This window comes from Primulina huaijiensis, chromosome 12 (genome assembly GCF_012295235.1).
Source record: "Primulina huaijiensis isolate GDHJ02 chromosome 12, ASM1229523v2, whole genome shotgun sequence".
In the NCBI taxonomy this organism is placed as follows: Eukaryota; Viridiplantae; Streptophyta; class Magnoliopsida; order Lamiales; family Gesneriaceae; genus Primulina; species Primulina huaijiensis.
The window spans coordinates 9,210,133-9,228,897 of NC_133317.1; the positions used below are offsets into that span (position 1 = coordinate 9,210,133).

The 18,765-nt window shown below is 36.4% G+C and overlaps 1 protein-coding gene across 1 annotated transcript; it reads left to right on the plus strand.

Moving 5' to 3' along the window:
- The first annotated feature begins 12,478 nt into the window (after positions 1-12,478).
- LOC140989752 (WEB family protein At3g02930, chloroplastic-like) lies at positions 12,479-16,011 on the plus strand. Its single transcript, XM_073459134.1, has 3 exons — positions 12,479-12,796; positions 13,082-13,274; positions 13,451-16,011. The coding sequence occupies exons 1-3, from the start codon at positions 12,780-12,782 to the stop codon at positions 15,761-15,763; spliced, it is 2,523 nt and encodes an 840-aa protein (XP_073315235.1). The 5' UTR covers positions 12,479-12,779; the 3' UTR covers positions 15,764-16,011.
- The last annotated feature ends 2,754 nt before the right edge of the window (positions 16,012-18,765 follow it).

Sequence of the window (18,765 nt, forward strand, 5' to 3'; positions counted from 1 at the left end):
ATTTTCTCCATGGAAGAACATATCAAATACTTAGAGAATTTCTGTAAAGTTTTAAGAAAAAATGACTGATTTTATCTGAAAAAAAACAGTCATTGTTATAATAAAGATTGAATTCTTCGGAATAGAAATAAATGAGCCACAAATAATTTTGTAAGGACACATAGTAAAAAATGTGCGAAATTTTCGAGACATACTAAAATAAAAGAAACAATTTCAAAACTTTTTAAAAGTTGTTAATTTGCTGGGATGTTTATTAAGACTCTAGCAAAACACAGAAAAATGTTTAGTCCATTATCGAGAAAATATGCAAAATTTGTATGGAAAAAAAGACACACAAAAGGCTTAGCCAAATAAAAAAAATTGTAAAAAAATTCCAAAAATAGTTATTCTTCAAGATGAATATGATATGATATTATACACAGATGCCAATGATCATTGGTGGGAACCGATTTTAAAAAAGTTCACACCAGAATGAGACAACCATACAAGTATTGCAATGATGTACTCTCAGAAGCAGAAGTCATACGATGACATATCAACGGAAAGGAATTTCATGCAGTAAAAAGTGTTTTTGAAAAATGGACATTATTTTTACTAATAAAGAAATTTACTTTAAATGTTGATAACACATATGTAAAAGCTTTCTTGAAACATATAATATAATCTAAACGCGAGAAGACTAGATTATTAAGGTGACAAGCTTTATGTCAAAATTATATTTTTAATATTGTGATTATTAAATCTCATGAAATATTCTTGCAGATTTCTTAAAAAGAAATGGACATAGGTGATATCGATGTCACTATAAAAATATAAAAGCATTTGAGGGAACACATTAAATTCTTCAAAACAAGTTTAACAAGCTTGCCCTAAATGCAGAAGTTGTGGGTAGACTACAACAAGCTGATAAGAAAATTGTCTCTGATCGAATTACATGATGTTCACATGTTTATACAAAGCTATGTTCTGTAATGCAAAGACATATCCTCCAAGGCACTGAGAAGCCACTGGTTTCCCAAACGAAGAGTTTTCGAGTACATGCCTCTATACCTGTAGCAGGGGATTCAAGCGAAAGGGGATCGGTTACGGTTCTCGAATGCGCAACGGAAGTTTCAAAATTATTTTTCAAAGGGCAAAAACCGAGCACCTCAATGCTATAGTGTGTAGCAAATACATAAAAACACATTATGACATTCATATGGTGTTTTAGAAAAATTACCTATCAATCTTAAAAGATTGATGTTGGCTATAACTTAGTTGTCAAACAACTAAGCTCTTCAATGGCAAGACCCTCTACAAGCTTCCTTGTTCTTGGACTCCTTTCTTCAAATTAGGTACACCACTAACAAAGTAGAAACACTCTAATTTTGCACTAGAAAAATTAGAGTATTTTTCACTGAGAAGTGTAGGAATTCCTCAACAATTGAAGAACAAAAATTGGAGAGAAAAATGGTGAGAGTTTCGGCCAAGGGAATAGTGGAATGAGGTTGGAAGACTTTTTCTTGGTCCTTGAAAAAGTTGAGTTAGCATGATAGACACATGTCTTGTTAATTGAAAAAGTTGTCTCCCAACCCTTCACATCCTATGCATGCATTCTATTTGGGTTTGTAACAATTACAAAGCTCATGGACTTTTATTTAAATATCTCAAACACATTTGAGACCATTTAAACTTTACTGGATTATACTCAAGCCCACTTGTTGAATAATTATTTTCTATTGGGCTCTACAAGACCCAATATTATTTAATCAATTCAACACTCGACTTAATTTAATTATTTGGACTCTACTAAGTCCACTAGTGTTTAATTAATTCAACACTTGAATTAATTTAATTTAGTCTATAATAATGTTTATGAAAATCACAATTTTCAAACACATTATTTATTTGGCCAACTTTTAATTTTAGGAACACTTCCTCAAATTAAAAGTTGCATTCTCTTTATAGAAGTCATACTTCTATTTTTATTTGCGCTTATAAACTCCTTTATAAGCCGTTCAACACATTGAACTATTTTACTTCTCAACGGAATCTAAAAGGTTAGCACTTGTGTGACCCTCAATGGTTCAATGATACAACTAGCCGTGGGTTCACATCTCAATGTGATTCGGAACTAAACATGTCCTTATACTAGCATACCCCAATTGCTCCATTCTTACTTATCAACTCATTGATAATAATAACGTCAGACCTCAAGTCTGATAGTACCCAACCAATCATGTTAAACGCCTAGCAGCATCGCTTACATGATTCCCTAGGTATCACATGATAGTGCCTGCAAGAACCATTCAATTATGGTTAGCGTACAGTACAGTCCCTTCATCTCTTATATCCCGACCGATTCGACAACTATTGGTATATCGAGAGCTGTCAAAGAATCGATACTATGTGTTATGTTGTAGTTGCATCGATGGTGTAATCTAAGAAACCCCTTTCTTAAATACCACCATACTCTGATCAGAGATTTCAAACTACATACGCATAGGATATCCATACCCGAAGATAAGCGGTGAATCCCGACTACAATGCATCGACTCCTATATGTTTCGACAGAACACCCAACCTTGCCACCTGATGACCCCATGAGAGTCGATAAACAAGTCAAAGTGCAACGCTAGCATATAGAGTCTCAATGTTGTCCCGGGTCATAAGAACTAATGGTGTACAACCATAAACTAGGACGTTTCCACTCGATAAGTGAGAACCACTTGGAAAGTCCTAAATGGAGGGTTGTTCAGTGCACTCTACCAGGAGCACCTATCTGCATGCTCGGACATCACAATGTCCCCTACCAATGAAACATGGTACTCACATCGCAGTACTAGTCTCAAACTCGAGCGGCCTATATCCTTCTTAGCGGCGGCTGAATCGACTAGGAACTGTTTAGAATATACAGTATTCCAAATATGAGTTTAAAGATACTCATCATATGAGCATCTCATATTCTTTCTACTATTTGTATATTAAATGACTTTATCTATGCAACTAGCATGAGTATACAGATAAAGATGGGCCAAAACAATAATTTCAAATATTATTAAAATAAAGATTGTTTATACATAGAGTTTCAACATGAACCCTCGGCCAACACTTGGCTCGACGGGCACTTGCACTAGAGTCAACCACCCATATGCTTCGAACCCATCGATTCGCGATGCTTCTTGAATAATGGTCCAGGTAAAGGCTTAGTTAGCGGATCAGCAACATTATCTGCAGAGCCGACTTTGTCAATCGACATTTCTCTTCTTTCCACAATCTCTCGGAGGATGTGGTACTTTCTCAGTACGTGTTTGGATTTTTGATGAGACCTTGGCTCCTTTGCCTAAGCTATAGCTCCCGTGTTGTCACAAAACACCGGGACAGGAGCAACTCCATTAGGAATGACGCCCAACTCTTGGACGAAATTCCTTATCCAAACAGCCTCTTTTGCTGCAGCTGATGCAACAATGTATTCGACCTCAGTGGTGGAATCCGCAGTACTGTCTTGCTTAGAACTCTTCCAAGACACAGCAGCACCATTGAGCATGAATACAAACCCAGAAGTTGACTTTGAGTCATCGATATCTCTTTGGAAGCTAGAGTCGGTATAGCCTTCCAATTTCAGTTCTCCACCCCCATAGACCAAGAATAACTTATTGGTCATTCTCAAATACTTGAGGATGTCTTTCACAGCTTTCCAGTGTGGAAGACCAGGGTTCGATTGATATCTACTCACTACACTTAGTGCAAAAGCCACGTCAGGACGTGTAGATATCAATCATATCATCCCATACATGATGCTACCAATTGCAGATGCATAAGGAATGCTTGTCATCGCCGCTATCTCTACATCAGTCTTCGGAGACATAGACTTGGATAGGGACACGCCATGACACATTGGTAGATGTCCTCTCTTGGACTCATCCATCGAGAACCGCTTCACGATGGTATCAATGTATGTGGACTGGGTGAGACCAAGCAATCTTCTTGATCTATCTCTATAGATCTGTATTCTCAATACAAAAATGCTTCACCCAAGTCCTGCATCGAACTTACTCGCTAACCATATTTTAGTTGATTGCAACATTCCTACATCATTCCCAATGAGTAGAATGTCATCAACATAAAGCACCAGGATTGTCACAGCACTTCCACTGACCTTCTTATACACAGGGTTCCTCAAGATTCTTAGTAAAACCAAACTCTTTGATTGTACTGTCGAATCTGAGGTTCCAACTCCTAGATGTCTGCTTTAGACCATAAATAGATCTTTGAAGTTTGCATATCATATGCTCACTTCCGATAGATGTAAACCCTTCTGGTTGAGACATGTAAATATCTTCCTTAATATCCCCGTTAAGAAAGGCTGTCTTGACATCCATCTGCCATATCTCATAGTCATACCATGCAGCTATGGCTAGCAATATCCTTATCGACTTGAACATTGCAACTGGCGAAAAGGTTTCCTCAAAGTCAACTCCTTGTCTTTGAGTATATCCTTTTGCTACCAATCGCGTCTTGAAGGTCAATACCTTCCCATCCGCCCCAAGTTTCCTTTTGTAAATCCATTTACACCCTATGAGAACAGTTCTCTCAGGTGGATCCACAAGATTCCACATAAGCAGGGCACCCCCATATTCGAAGATAAGAATATTTGGGAGGCTTACCTATCCATATCTCATATAGTGTCTTATCAACTGCCTTTGAATGGACATTGTTCAACAACAGTGCCGCTGTCTCGAGCTCATATCCCCAAAAAGATGGCGGCAACTCCGTGAACCCCATCATAGACTGAACCATGTCCATCAAAGTCCGGTTACGATGCTCTAAAACACCATTCAACTGCGGTGTAGCGGGCGGAGTCCACTGCGAGAGAATCCCATTCTCCCTAATATACTCTTGGAACTCAGCACTCAACTACTCACCACCTCGATCCGATCAAAGTGACTTGATACTTCGTCCCAATTGTTTCTCTACTTCACTTCTGAATTCTTTGAACCTTTCAAACGCTTCAGACTTTTATTTCATCAAGTACACATACCCATACCTCGAAAAGTCATCGGTAAAGGTGATGAAGTAGGCATGTCCATGCTTAGTGGTGATGCTAAGCAGACCGTACACATCGGTATGGATCAAATCCAATAACCTTTTGGCTCGCTCCACATGGCCCTTAAAGGGAATTTTGGTCATCTTTCCTTTTAGACAGGATTCACAAGTCGTGAGAGCATTAATATCAGACATATCAAACATGTCTACTCCGACTAGCTTGTTCATCCTTCTTAGGGAAATATGTCCTAATCGAGCATGCCACAATTGTGCCGAATTTAGAGCATCTTGTTTTCGTTTGTTTGTTGTTGTTATAGCTTGGACATTGTTTAGTGAAATATCTTTAAATTTTAAGTTGTAGAGATCGTTTTCAAGTTCTCCAGTACCAATTAAACATTCATTCTTGTAAATGTTGCAAACACATTTGCTAAATAAACAAGAAAATCCATCTTTATCAAGCATAGAAATGGAAACAATGTTTTTCACCAAATCCGATATAAACAAAACATCTCTTAAAATTAACTTAAAATCATTGTTCAAAAGCAAGTAAACATCTCATATGGCCTTGGCAGCAACTCTTGCTCCATTGCCCATCCTCGAGAAGGTCTCACCTACCCTAAGCCTTCTACTTCTTCCCATCACATGTAAATCATTACAGAGATGTGAGCCACAACCGGTATCTAATACCCAAGAAGTAGAGTTAATTGAAATGTTTACTTCAATGTAGAACATACCATTTCCAGAACCTTTCCGGGCAAGATATTCTCTGCAGTTACGCCTCCAATGTCCAAGCTTCTTGCAGTGATGACAAATATCAACAGTCTTGTAAGCCTTGACAGGTATGGCTGGCACAACGGGACTCGGAGCTTGCCTCTTCAAGGGCACATTCTTCTTGGGACGTTGGAAAGAACGCTTCTTTCCTTTCCCACGTGGATCAATCTTCGTATCAGATGAAGAACCCACATAAAGATCCGACTTCTTTTTCTTGATAGTGGATTCAAACGTCACAAGCATATTCACCAACTCCTCAAGGGTAGGCTCTAGCATGTTCATATTGAAGTTCACCACGAAAAGATTAAATGAGCGCGGCAGTGACAAGAGCAACACGTCAGTGGTCAACTCCGATGGCAACATAAAATCCATGCCAACAAACTTATCCACAAGCCCAATCATCTTTAGGCCATGCTCATGGACCGAAGCCCCATCTCGCATGCGTAAAGTGATTAGCTTCTTGACGGTAGCATGCCTAAGAGGTCGTGTTTGCTCACCAAAGAGCTCTTTGAGATACAGAAGAATAGCAGCATCACTCTTTGCATCCTCAAAACGCCTCTGCAGCTCATCATTCATAGAAACCTGCATATAACACTTGGCTTTCAAGTCATGGTCACACCAATCCTTGTAAGTCTGCAATTCCTGAGGAGTGCAGCTAGTCGGAGCCTCAACAGGGGGCGACTCAGTAAGTGTATATGCTATCCTTTCCGAATTCAAGACGATTTTCAGGTTTCTTAGCCAAGTGAGGTAATTTGGTCCGGTTAATATGTGTTTTTCGAGTATTGCAGATAATGGATTGCGAATCGAAGACATTGTCAATTTTGTATTGAAAAGTAAAACAGATAAATGTTAATGATTATTTTAAAATATTTAGTAAGATATAAAGTATGGACTTTTACTTTATAAATGTTTACTCCCACTGTTTTGACATCTTTCACTACCCTCTAGTGAAAACGGAAAACTCCTTTCCTCAGTAGGTACGCAAGGTCCAATTAGCGAATTATGATCCCGAATAATATCAGCCAATCACAATTCCTAAAAGGTAGTTTCCAATTGCATCTCTATGCAACCCTCTACGTAAATTTTTGTCTCACGTTTGATTAAGACCCAATAATATGATGTCGTTCATCTTTACGTGTCAAGCCTTACACATCGATGTTGAACCTTAATGGACGGTCGCCATGAGTTCCCTCAATAATATGAGCCGAGATCATGTGAGTTCCACGTAGTTCACATCACCATGTCAATGAATGTCACAGCTTTCCGGTGTCCAGGGCCCCCCAATAATATGAGCAGAGACCCGAACACGGGTAGTGTTCATCATGCACCCATTGTCGATGGAAGACATGGAAATTATAAACACCTTTATAATTCCCTTTTTCGGGCTTGATATTAATTTTGAATCTTATTCAAAATGAGGGTTTTTAATTTTGAAAGGTCTCATCATTAATTTTATTTAAAATCTCGCCATGTTTGATTGTATGTTTGCCAGATTCATGAAACTTTTTTATTATCATAATAATAACGCACATACTCAATATCTATAACATATCATGCATATATTATAAACAATAAACTAAACAAGGATGATCAATTGCCCCAACACTAATGGCCCGTGTGAGCTAAACACGGGCCTAGGTCCAATCCTAGGAAAATACATGGGATGCAAATGCAACTATTACGTTAGCCTCCAATATTTATATGTCTTCGATCTTCATAATCATCAAGGCCACCATCTTCCAATCTTGATCTTCCACTATACTAATATTTACAAATAAATATCCATGGCAAATAGGGATACATCTCATGGGGTGAGAACGGACCATAAATCAAGCCCACTTATAAATTGATAATTATTACAATCATTCAACACAAAATATCCTAGCATACACCTAGCAAATTGGGCTTGGGCTTTTGATCATCCTTCATGCGTAATATCACATATCATACACCATCAATTAATTATCACAATAATCAATTGATCCAATATTATATATCTTGATCCAATCACTAACCGCCACGATTATAAACTAAATTAACAAAGTATACAAACTCTTTTGTCTACTTTATAATTAATTTATTTATAACCGAATTTCTTGTAAATCACCATTTACTATAAATAATTAAAGTCCAACTTCAATTATTTATTTTATGAGAAAATATGTACAACTTTTGTAAATTTAAACTTAAAGGCCCAAAAAATCATTTTACACCAAAAACATTTTGGCCCATTTAAATTTCACAAAATTATGTTAGCCATCTAATGGCCCAACAACTTCAAGGTCCATGACACTTTGATAATCCAAAACACTTTTGGAAACCCTAGTCGTCATCGCCATCGCCGGATTCCAGCCAACATGCACACAAAAAAATTTTTTTATATAAAATTGAAGGGGCTATTCGGGCAGCCCCACGGGTAGCCCGAGCTGCCCAAAAATCGCCCAAACCGGCCTTGATTTAGTTGCAACAAATTATCTCATGTGGTTAGAAATCGAACTCAATATATTATCATGTATTTGCTACACTAAAATTGTAACCTTAGCTCATGATACCACTTGAAAGGGGATCGGTTACGGTGCTCGAATGCGCAACAGAAGTTTCAAAATTATTTTTCAAAGGGCAAAAACCGAGCACCTCAATGCTATAGTGTGTAGCAAATACATAAAAACACAATATGACATTCATAGGGTGTTTTAGAAAAATTACCTATCAATCTTAAAAGATTGATGTTGGTTCCAACTTAGTTGTCAAATAACTAAGATCTTCAATGACAAGACCCTCTACAAGCTTCCTTGTTCTTGGACTCCTTTCTTCAAATTAGGTACACCACTAACAAAGTAGAACCACTCTAATTTTGTACTAGAAAAATTAGAATATTTTTCATTGAGAAGTGTAGGAATTCCTCAACAATTGAAGAACAAAAATTGGAGAGAAAAATGGTGAGAGCTTCGGCCAAGGGAATAGTGGAATGAGGTTGGAAGACTTTTTCTTGGTCCTTGAAAAAGTTGAGTTTGCATGATAGACACATGCCTTGTTAATTGTAAAAGTTGTCTCCCAACCCTTTACCTCCTATGCATGCATTCTATTTGGGTTTGTAACAATTACAAAGCCCATGAACTTTTATTTAAATATCTCAAAGACATTTAAGACTATTTAAACTTTACTGGATTTTACTCAAGCCCAATAGTTGAATAATTATTTTCTATTGAGCTCTACAAGACTCAATATTATTTAATCAATTCAACACTTGAATTAATTTAATTATTTGGACTCTACTAGGCCCACTAGTGTTTAATTAATTCAACACTTGAATTAATTTAATTTAGTCCATAATAATGTTTATGAAAATCACAATTTTCAAATACATTATTTATTTGGCCAACTTTTAATTTTAGGAACACTTCCTCAAATTAAAAGTTACATTCTCTTTATAGAAGTCATACTTCTATTTTTATTTGCGCTTATAAACTCTTTTATAAGCCGTTCAACACATTGAACTATTTTACTTATCAACGGGATCTAAAAGGTTAGCACTTGTGTGACCCTCAATGGTTCAATGATACAACTAGCCATGAGTTCACATCTCAATGTGATTCGGAACTAAACATGTCCAACCAATCATATTAAACGCCTAGCAGCATCGCTTACATGATTCCCTAGATATCAAATGATAGTGCCTGCAAGAACCATTCAATTATGATTAGCGTACAGTATAGTCCCTTCATCTCATATATCCCGACCGATTCGACAACTATTGGTATATCGAGAGCTGGCAAAGAATCGATACTATGTGTCATGTCGTAGTTGCATCGATGAGGTAATCTAAGAAACTCCTTTCTTAATTACCACCATACTCTGATCAGAGATTTCAAACTACATACACATAGGATATCCATACCCGAAGGTAAGCGGTGAATCCTCGACTACAATGCATCGACTCCTATATGGTTCGACCGAACACCCAACCTTGCCACCTGATGACCCCATGAGAGTCGGTAAACAAGTCAAAGTGCAATGCTAGCATATAGAGTCTCAATGTTGTCCCGGGTCAAAAGGACTAATGGTGTACAACCATAAACTAGGACGTTTCCACTCGATAAGTGAGAACCACTTGGAAAATCTTAAATGGAGGCTTGTTCAGTGCACTCTACCAGGAGCACCTATCTGCATGCTCGGACATCACAATGTCCCTTACCAATGAAACATGTACTCACATCGCAGATAGTAGTCTCAAACTCGAGCGGCCTATATCCCTCTTAGCGACGGCTGAATCGACTCGGAACTGTTTAGAATATACAGTATTCCAAATATGAATTTCATGATACTCATCTTATGAGCATATCATATTCTTTCTACTATTTGTATATTCAAGGACTTTATCTATGCAACTAGCATGGGTATACAGATAAAAGATATGCCAAAACAATAATTTCAAATATTATTAAAATAATGATTGTTTATACATAGAGTTTCAACATGAACCCTCGGCCAACACTTGGCTCGACGGGCATCTACTCTAACATCAAGTACCCCTAGCACAAGTGTTAAGTTGAGATCACCTCCAGATGACTCGGCCAAAACAAAATTTGAAACTCTAGATACTTATCTCGAGTTTTTAAATCAACCCTACACCTCGGAGATTGAAGAGGGAGAGATCAACCTTAGACCTCATATAGATAAAGGTAAATATAAGGTTGATACTAATGAATATGCGATTTCTCCATTTCAGGTATATTAACAAAACTGAGTGAAATTGAAAACAAGAATAAACATTAACCCAACCATAATCTGGGTTGATGTAGCAGGAAAATATCTAAGGATATGTATGAAACCAAATTCATGTCCAAATGAGATCAATGCATGGTATGAATTCGGGGTTCTTGTCTCAGGTTATACTACATCACCCATCTTCCCAGAAATTTCAAGATTACTTAAGTGGATTCAGGAAACAGTACACAAGACATGGACAAACAATGACTATTTGTCCAAATGAGATATTCCGGAGGTATATTTTTTTCAGTACAACACCAGAACCAGTAAGAAAATACTTACATGAAGCATTTTCTTTTATCAAGCTAAGGAGGCCAGATACAAATATTCAAAAATTTATCAAAGATCATCCAACTGAAGAAACACCCCTTGTTGCTTCATTAACTAAAGATTACATCTCTACGAGAAGAGCATGATGTCTATGGGTCTGTTTAACTGAGATGAACAAAGTCAACTTTCCATTTAAGTTTTATCAAAATTCTGTAAATGGATCTTTTCTGTTAAATATTATGACAGGAAAAACAACAAAGTTTTGCAGAATACTTATTTGAAAAGAAAAGAAATCTTCTGCGGAATAGCAAGCTGCCCGGGAGCAAAGAAACTCGCCAGAAATTCTGTAACATGGTTCATGTTGGAAGATGGTCAGAAAGCATCCGTCCAAAATGCCCGAACCATAAGGAGCCATAATTCGAGAAATTTTTTCGCCTAGGATCTGACCGAAACATAATGTAGAAACAAGTCCTCCTTCACAAAAAAAAAATTTCCTAGGGGTCATACAAAAGTAGAAGATTACCCAACAAAGATAAAGCAGACAAGTGATCCAACCATTCTATTAGTGAGGATATACCACCACTAAAAGACGATTCCATTAACTAGTGAAGATGGACCACTTAACTACTCATAAAGACAAACCACTAACTAGAGGTTGAAAGGAGCACCATTCATAAGATATTGTTGGCCACAACCGATGGAAGAATTCACAAGATTTGAAGTCCGAATTTCAAATCTGTGAGGACTTCTATAAATACCAAGGCAGAAGAAAGATGAATGCATCATTCAACATCTTCATTTTTCTCTCAAAATAAACTTGTAATAATTTTTTTTTATACACATGTGTTGTAATTCCTGCTACTATAGGTAACTAATCAAGTTAATCCTCCTCCACTGAAGATTTTTTTTTATATACACATGTGTTGTAATTCCTGCTACTATAGGTAACTAATCAAGTTAATCCTCCTCCACTGGAGATTATTATGTATTAATAAATCATATGTTTGAATAAAAAGATCAAGACTTGCTGCCCCTCTCATATATAATTTTGCAAATCAAACTACTTTACATTACACTATGAGGTACGAAACGAAACAGGGTTGTGTCAGGTGCTGTTGAATGTATCTACTTCAGGAATATGTTGTGACTGTGTGGTTGGACTGTGAGAAGCAATGTATAAAACTCGATGGATACAATTCGGTGACACTCCGGTCAAAGAGGTAAACTATTCAATTTATTATACGGAAAAATAATGAGTCATTTTTTTTAAAAAAAATCAATCATATGAAACATGATATATAGGCTGTAAACCTTATGCAACTGCATGTATTTAGACTATATGTCTTTAAGAACATGCTTGATAGATAAAACAGTGTCACGTAACATAATTATGAAGATTGATAATTTTTTTGAAATTTTTTAAAAATTAAAGAGGTCAAACAAATTTTTGGAGAACAAAGAGTGAAGTGAAATTATTTATATTTACAAATATGGAGTTGTTAATAGTTTGACCTTATTTGTAAAGTAAAATATATCTTAGACATGCATATGTTGCAATACTACATACATATACATATGTTATGAGAGTAAATTTAAAAATATCAAAATTTGAAATATATTAATCCCGATTTAAGATAATTCCATTTGTACACAGCGAGGGGGGTGGCACTTGGCAGCATCGTTTCTGCTGTAAAATGAAGTTTTCTTCTGTAAATTCTTTCCTACATCACTCATACTGTCTACTGATCACTGTAATGTAACATAGAGAGTTGTTGGGTTTGCATATGTCACACAACACTGAAAATGACTGATTAAAACGCAGAGTAAGAGTTTCTTGAACTCTCTCACATCGGACAGTGCCACCATTTTTGTTCAAAAGAACCCACCCCCTGTTCTGGAAATCACAGATCTTTGCTGCAAGAACATCTGCCTTGCCTTCCAACATGTCTACCAAATCCAAGTAAGTGTTCTTTATGGGTGGATCTAATGTGGGATTTCCTTGATTTTCTTGAGTTTAAGTTTAGTTTTTTGCTCGAATGTTGGTTTTCTGAACTTGCTGTGGTTGATTATTTGTTGTTTGTTTCACTCAACTTTCTGGATCTCAGTTGCTCTTCCCTCAAAAGACGGGTTTAAATTTTTTTTTTTTTTTTGGAATTGCATTTGGTGCTTGCGTTGTTTTGCTTTTTATCATGAAATGGGATCTCGAACTTGGGACTTAAAAGAATTATGGTTTCTGCTCTCATAGATCTGCTTCATCCGAAACTCCCAATACTAAAGCAACACCTGTAGCCTCTCGTCTCAGCAAATCGAGCGCAGGAGTGGCTAAGTCGGGCACTGACTCGGCTACTCGGCGCCTTTCGGTTGATCGGTCTCCGGCGTCTGTTGCATCAAAGACTACACTGAGTCGGCGGTCTCCTAAGCTCAGTACCAGTTCTGATGTGAGTTCCAGCATATTTACTATTAAGCTTAGGAACAATCTGCATTTTGGTGAGAAATAGTGAATTGTGGGTGAAAATTGCATTGATTAAAAGAGACAGCTTGCAGCAAAATTTGGACTTTTATCTGAAGAATGAGCTATGATTTGTTAATGTTCTTTTCTTTTTCTACTTCTCAGAATAAGGCGACCCAGGTTTCGAAACCATCAGAAGTTCAGGTGGAGTATGACTTGGCTAAAGAAGATCTGCAGAAGACTAAAGAGAAGTTGTTAATTGTTGAGAGTGAAAAGGCAAAAGCTCTTGATGAATTGAAAGAAGCTCTGAGGTTGGCCGAGGAAGCAAATGAGAAGCTCAGTGAGGCTTTGGCGGCTCAAAAGCTGGCAGAAGAAAATTCCGAGATCGAAAAGTTTCGAACAATTGAGATGGAGCAAGCAGGAATTGAAGCGGCTCAGAAGAAGGAAGAAGAATTCCTCAGAGATCTCGAAGAAGTTAGAAACTTACATGCCATGGAGGCCACTGCCCTTCAATCCGTCACTGAAGAACTCCATAAAGTGAAAGAAGAACTTGGTAAAACGGGAGATGCAAAGAATTTTGCGCTTAGCCATGCTGAAGAGGCGACAAAATTAGCAGAGTTGCATGCTGAAAAAGTTGAAGCTCTATCTGCCGAAATAGCCCATTTGAGAAATACGCATGCTTTGAGAGCCGAAGAGGAGGCTAATGAGAAAAATAAATGTGTGTCGGAGTTGAAATTAGAGATAGACTCTCTGAGACAAGAACTTGAGAAGGCGAAAATTTTTGAGGTGGAGTTGGCAGAAAAAGAAGCTAACTTAGAGCAACTCAATGTTGATCTGGAAACTGCGAAAATGGCTGAAAATTATTCATGTAGTTTACTGCAGGAGTTGCATGAGAGGGTCGGGGAACTAACTACTCAAGCTGATCAAGCAAAGAGACTGGAGAGATCTGCATCAGAATCCCTGGAATCGGTCATTAAACAATTAGAAGGAAGTAACAACTCACTGCACAATGCAGAGTCTGAGATCTCGTCGCTCAAGGAGAAGGTGGTCTTGCTAGAAATCTCGATTGTAAGTCAGAAGGGGGATCTTGAGGAATCGAGACACCTCGTTGAACTTGCAAAAGAAGAAACTTCTGAAATGGTGAAAAGGGTTGAATCTCTTATCTCTGAGCTTGAGTCAGCGAAAGAAGAGAAAATTCAGGCCTTAAACAATGAGCAGGTCTCTGCTTCCAGTATACAAACTTTATTGGAAGAAAAAAATGATCTAATAAATGCGTTGGAAAATTCTAAAAATGAAGAAGAGAAAAGCAAGAAGGCCTTGGAAAGTTTAACGTCCGCCTTACATGAAGTTTCTTTAGAAGCAAGAGCTGCCAAAGAAAAGCTATTGTCTATACAATCTGAGAATGACAACTATGAAATTCAAATACAAGATCTGAATTTGGTTCTGAAAGAAACAAATCAGAGGCATGCAAGCATGCTTAGTGATGCCAAACAAGAGATTGATGGTCATGAAAATGCAATCAAACAGTCAAAGCATGATCTCCATAATTTGATGGTCGAGTGGGAGCAAAAGGAGCTTAATTTGATCAACAGTGTGAAGAAATCTGACGAAGAGTGCTCTTCTTTGAAAAATGAAATAAGCAGGCTGTTTAATTTGTTAAAAATTGCCGAAGAAGAAGCTTGTGATGTGAAGGACGAAGGGGATCGATGGAAAAAATCTTACAAGGAAGCTGAATCAGAGTTGATTTCTTTAAAGGAAGTCATAAGCAAAGCAGAAGCTGAGAGCATGGCATTGAAAACGAGTTTGACTGACCGGGAAAATGAATTGCAGAATATTTGCCGCAAGAATGAGGAGCTGCAGGATAGAGAAGCTGCTTCTCTGAAAAAGATGGAGGAATTATCCAAGTTGCTTGAAGAAGCTTTGGCTAAGAAGCAAGAAGAGGAACACGGTAAGCTGACTGATACTGAAAAAGATTACGACATGCTTCCAAAAGTTGTGGAGTGTTCTGAACTAAATGGCTCAGGAGACATGAAGCCTAAGGTGGAGATTAAATCTCAACAAAATGAGCAACCCGTGAAGGAGAAGCTACGTGAAGTTACTGACTTTAGGGACAATGAACCTGTTCAAAGAGATTTCGAATTTGACACCTCGAACGGGAAATTGAAAAATTCCAACATCAAAGAAAAGGCAAACAATGAGCCTGCCGAAGTCGATCACAAGATGTGGGAAAGCTGCAAGATCGAGGCGAAAGACTTGCCTCTAGAAGAAGAAGCTGACCAGGAATCTTTCGAGGACGAGCTGGAGTCGAGAACTGAGAGTGGTGATGGCGATGAACAGATGAATGGGTTGTCCTCGGCAGAGAATCTTGACAGTGGTGAAAGCTCGCCATCGAAGCAGCAGCTTAGCAAGAAGAAGAAAGGTTTGGTTAGCAAGTTTGGAAGCCTGCTGAAGAAAAAGGGTACTGCCAAACAGAAGTAATACCCCAAAATATCGATTCCGGTGATTGCCTTCCCTTGGATAGATGCTCCATTTTATACCATTCTTGAATATGTTTGCTTGCTGCATGAGTTTGGCTTCTTCTTGTTTCCCCGTACAGGGCTGAATATGGAAAAGGCATTGCAATTATTATTAATAATTTTTTTTTCCAACTGTTTGACTATGTGATTAGCCATGTCAAGTAATCTCATGTATGTGAATTGACTTTGTTAACTCTTCTTGCCACTGCTTGGTTTGTCGAAATTTCAAGAAGTTGAGGATTATGTATTAATGCTTTGTAGGCTCCATATGTTATGTAACTTGTATATGGTCCAGTTATTGATAAATGACCTTTAAAACCTTAAACATGTCGCAGTCGGAAAACGTTGAATCAAATCCAAAGATTTAAAGCACCTTGTCTGCAAGCATAATGGTAGCATAGAAGGTTTTAACTGTCGTTTTGAAAAACTTAATTTTGGTCAAGCCCTCCATCTCTTTTTCATCATTTCTTATCTTAGATATTGCCTTACCACATCTAATATGTTAAATTTAAATTACATATCATGTCTGGACTAAACTTAAAACCTTTTACTTTCTAGTATTTCTCGCCAAGATTTAACAAATCATTCAAAATTAAGAAAAGTAACTTTATTCTTTTTTTTTTTTTTTTGGAAAAACACAAATCTATTTTGAAGAAATCCTAGCTTTGAAATGATCAAATTTAGTTATCAGCCATCAAAATTTCTGGCTACGATTTTGTTTTCTTACCAGTGTCCTTTTTTTAGTGAAGCAATGATGCTCCAATTGGAATAAAGTGGTTTTCTTTGTGGCACTAGAAAATCGAGGGATGGATTAATTAAGATATATTTTTCAAGTTTTTTTTACATATTGCAGCAGTTTTGTGGCAGATACTGGTTTTTATTTACATTTTTTGAAAGAAAAAAACTTTAGAAATTAGGAAAATAGTGATAATGATAATTAAATTAATGTAATAAGAATGATAAATTTATTAATAATAAATAATAAGAAATAAACTATAAGTAAGAATAATAACAATAACAATTTAATATAATAAGCAATAAGACTAATAATATTATTATGATTATAAAAAATTCCTTATGAGTATTATAAATTTTTTTTTATCTCTACACAATTGTGATTATCATTATTTATATATTATTGGTTTTTAAATTATTCTTATTATTTATTACTATCCTTATCATATATATTACTTTTATTAGTCTTATTATAATTCTTATCATTTTTTCATTATTATTTTCTTACTATTTTATTATTAATCGTTTCATATTATTAAGTATTATTCTTATTTTATCTTGTAATTAATTATAATAAATTAATTCATAAAAAATATTATTAACTTATTTCGTACTTGTTATTATTTTGTTACTAACAATTATTAATGATTTTTATTATCAATTATATTTATTATTCATATTAATAATACTAATATTATTTGGAAAAAACTTAAAAAATACAAGGTGAATTTGGTAACGTGATCGACGAATTAGAATTTGTTATATTTTTTTATAAATGGTTACATTTTGTTATATATCATCAAGTAAAATCTCTATTTTTAATACTTTTTTTAATTAAGGTCACAAGAGGGTATAATGGTAATAAAATCTCCTAATCGTGAAAATGCACACACGAGTAGTGTGAGAAAGCATGAAACCCTGTGTGTGTAGAGAGCCAGTGGGATATTAGAAGTTTAGAACCAAACACATAATAAATGCTGATTAGTTATCAATCCATCTCTTCTCCAATGAACCAGAGAAGAGTTTTATTGGTTAAAGGTTAATAAAGTAATTTTAATTTTCTCTCATATTAACCGTCCAAATTGAGATTTGATAATATTTGGGCCTCAAAGGGATAGATAGGGAATTTCTCACGGGCCAATTGATATATGTCTCCCACTAAAAAATAAAAAATAAAGGTGTCAATTCGAATGTATTGAGAGTTGAGTCGGGTTGAGCGATAGTACTATTTAAAAATTGCTCAAGCCGAATCCAACCAGGACACGAGCCCACCCGAAAATACTCTACCCGAACTCGAACTCGGATCAACCCGATTATCCCGATTTTGAATTTTTTAAATTTTTTTTAAAGAAAATTAAATAAAATTAAAAAAATAATATTTTAATTTAAACACATAATAACAAAATATCCCTCATATATATGATTTAAATTTGAAAGTCTAATAGTAAAAAAAATAAAATACATTTACTAAATCAAATAAACAATTGTTTAGAAATAAAAAATGTTCAAAATAAATATTAAATCATGAAAATTTATGATATAAATACACAATAAATAATTTTTCAGATATACAATATATAAAAATGTAGGCAATATTTATTAATTATATTTTATTAAAAAAATGTAAAATTTTCGGGTCAACCCGGGTTACCCAATCCAACCCGATCACCTTTTTCGGGTCAGCTATGGAATCCAACTCGATCTGACCCGAACCCGAAAATCTCAAACCCAAACCTATTTTTTTGTGTTGAACGGTGTAAAATTGGTGAGTCGTGTCTAATTTTGACACCCTTACTCAAAAACCAGACAAACATGTGTTTAAACCATAATCCTACTGATACCCCATGGATGAGCCCATCAAGATCCGGGCCAAACTCTCGGTCCATATCCAGGGCCCACAGGTGAAGGGCCCATGACAAGCCCAGGCATCCCCCTATAAATACCAGGTTTGAGCGTTCAGTTGAATTATTCACTATATTGTTTTTAGCAGCGCCCTTAGCTGCTCCCCCCATATATCCCCAGTCTCTCACTTGAGCGTCGGAGGGGCTACGCCAGGACACCCTCCTGGCCCCCTTCTAACGGTCTTATTTGTGATTTCAGGCTCTAAACAATTTCAAAACCTGCGTCTGGATTAGTGACACTCGCCAGAATCGGGCCCTAAATTTCCCGTGAGTATCACTTGGCGCCGTCTGTGGGAAACTTTGAGTTGAGACGTAGAGATGGTAGGGA

Excerpts from the sequence above, each read along its gene's own strand:
- LOC140989752 (XM_073459134.1), top strand. Across the intron at positions 13,275-13,450 it reads AGCTCAGTACCAGTTCTGAT|AATAAGGCGACCCAGGTTTC; the intron begins GTGAGTTCCAGC and ends TCTACTTCTCAG.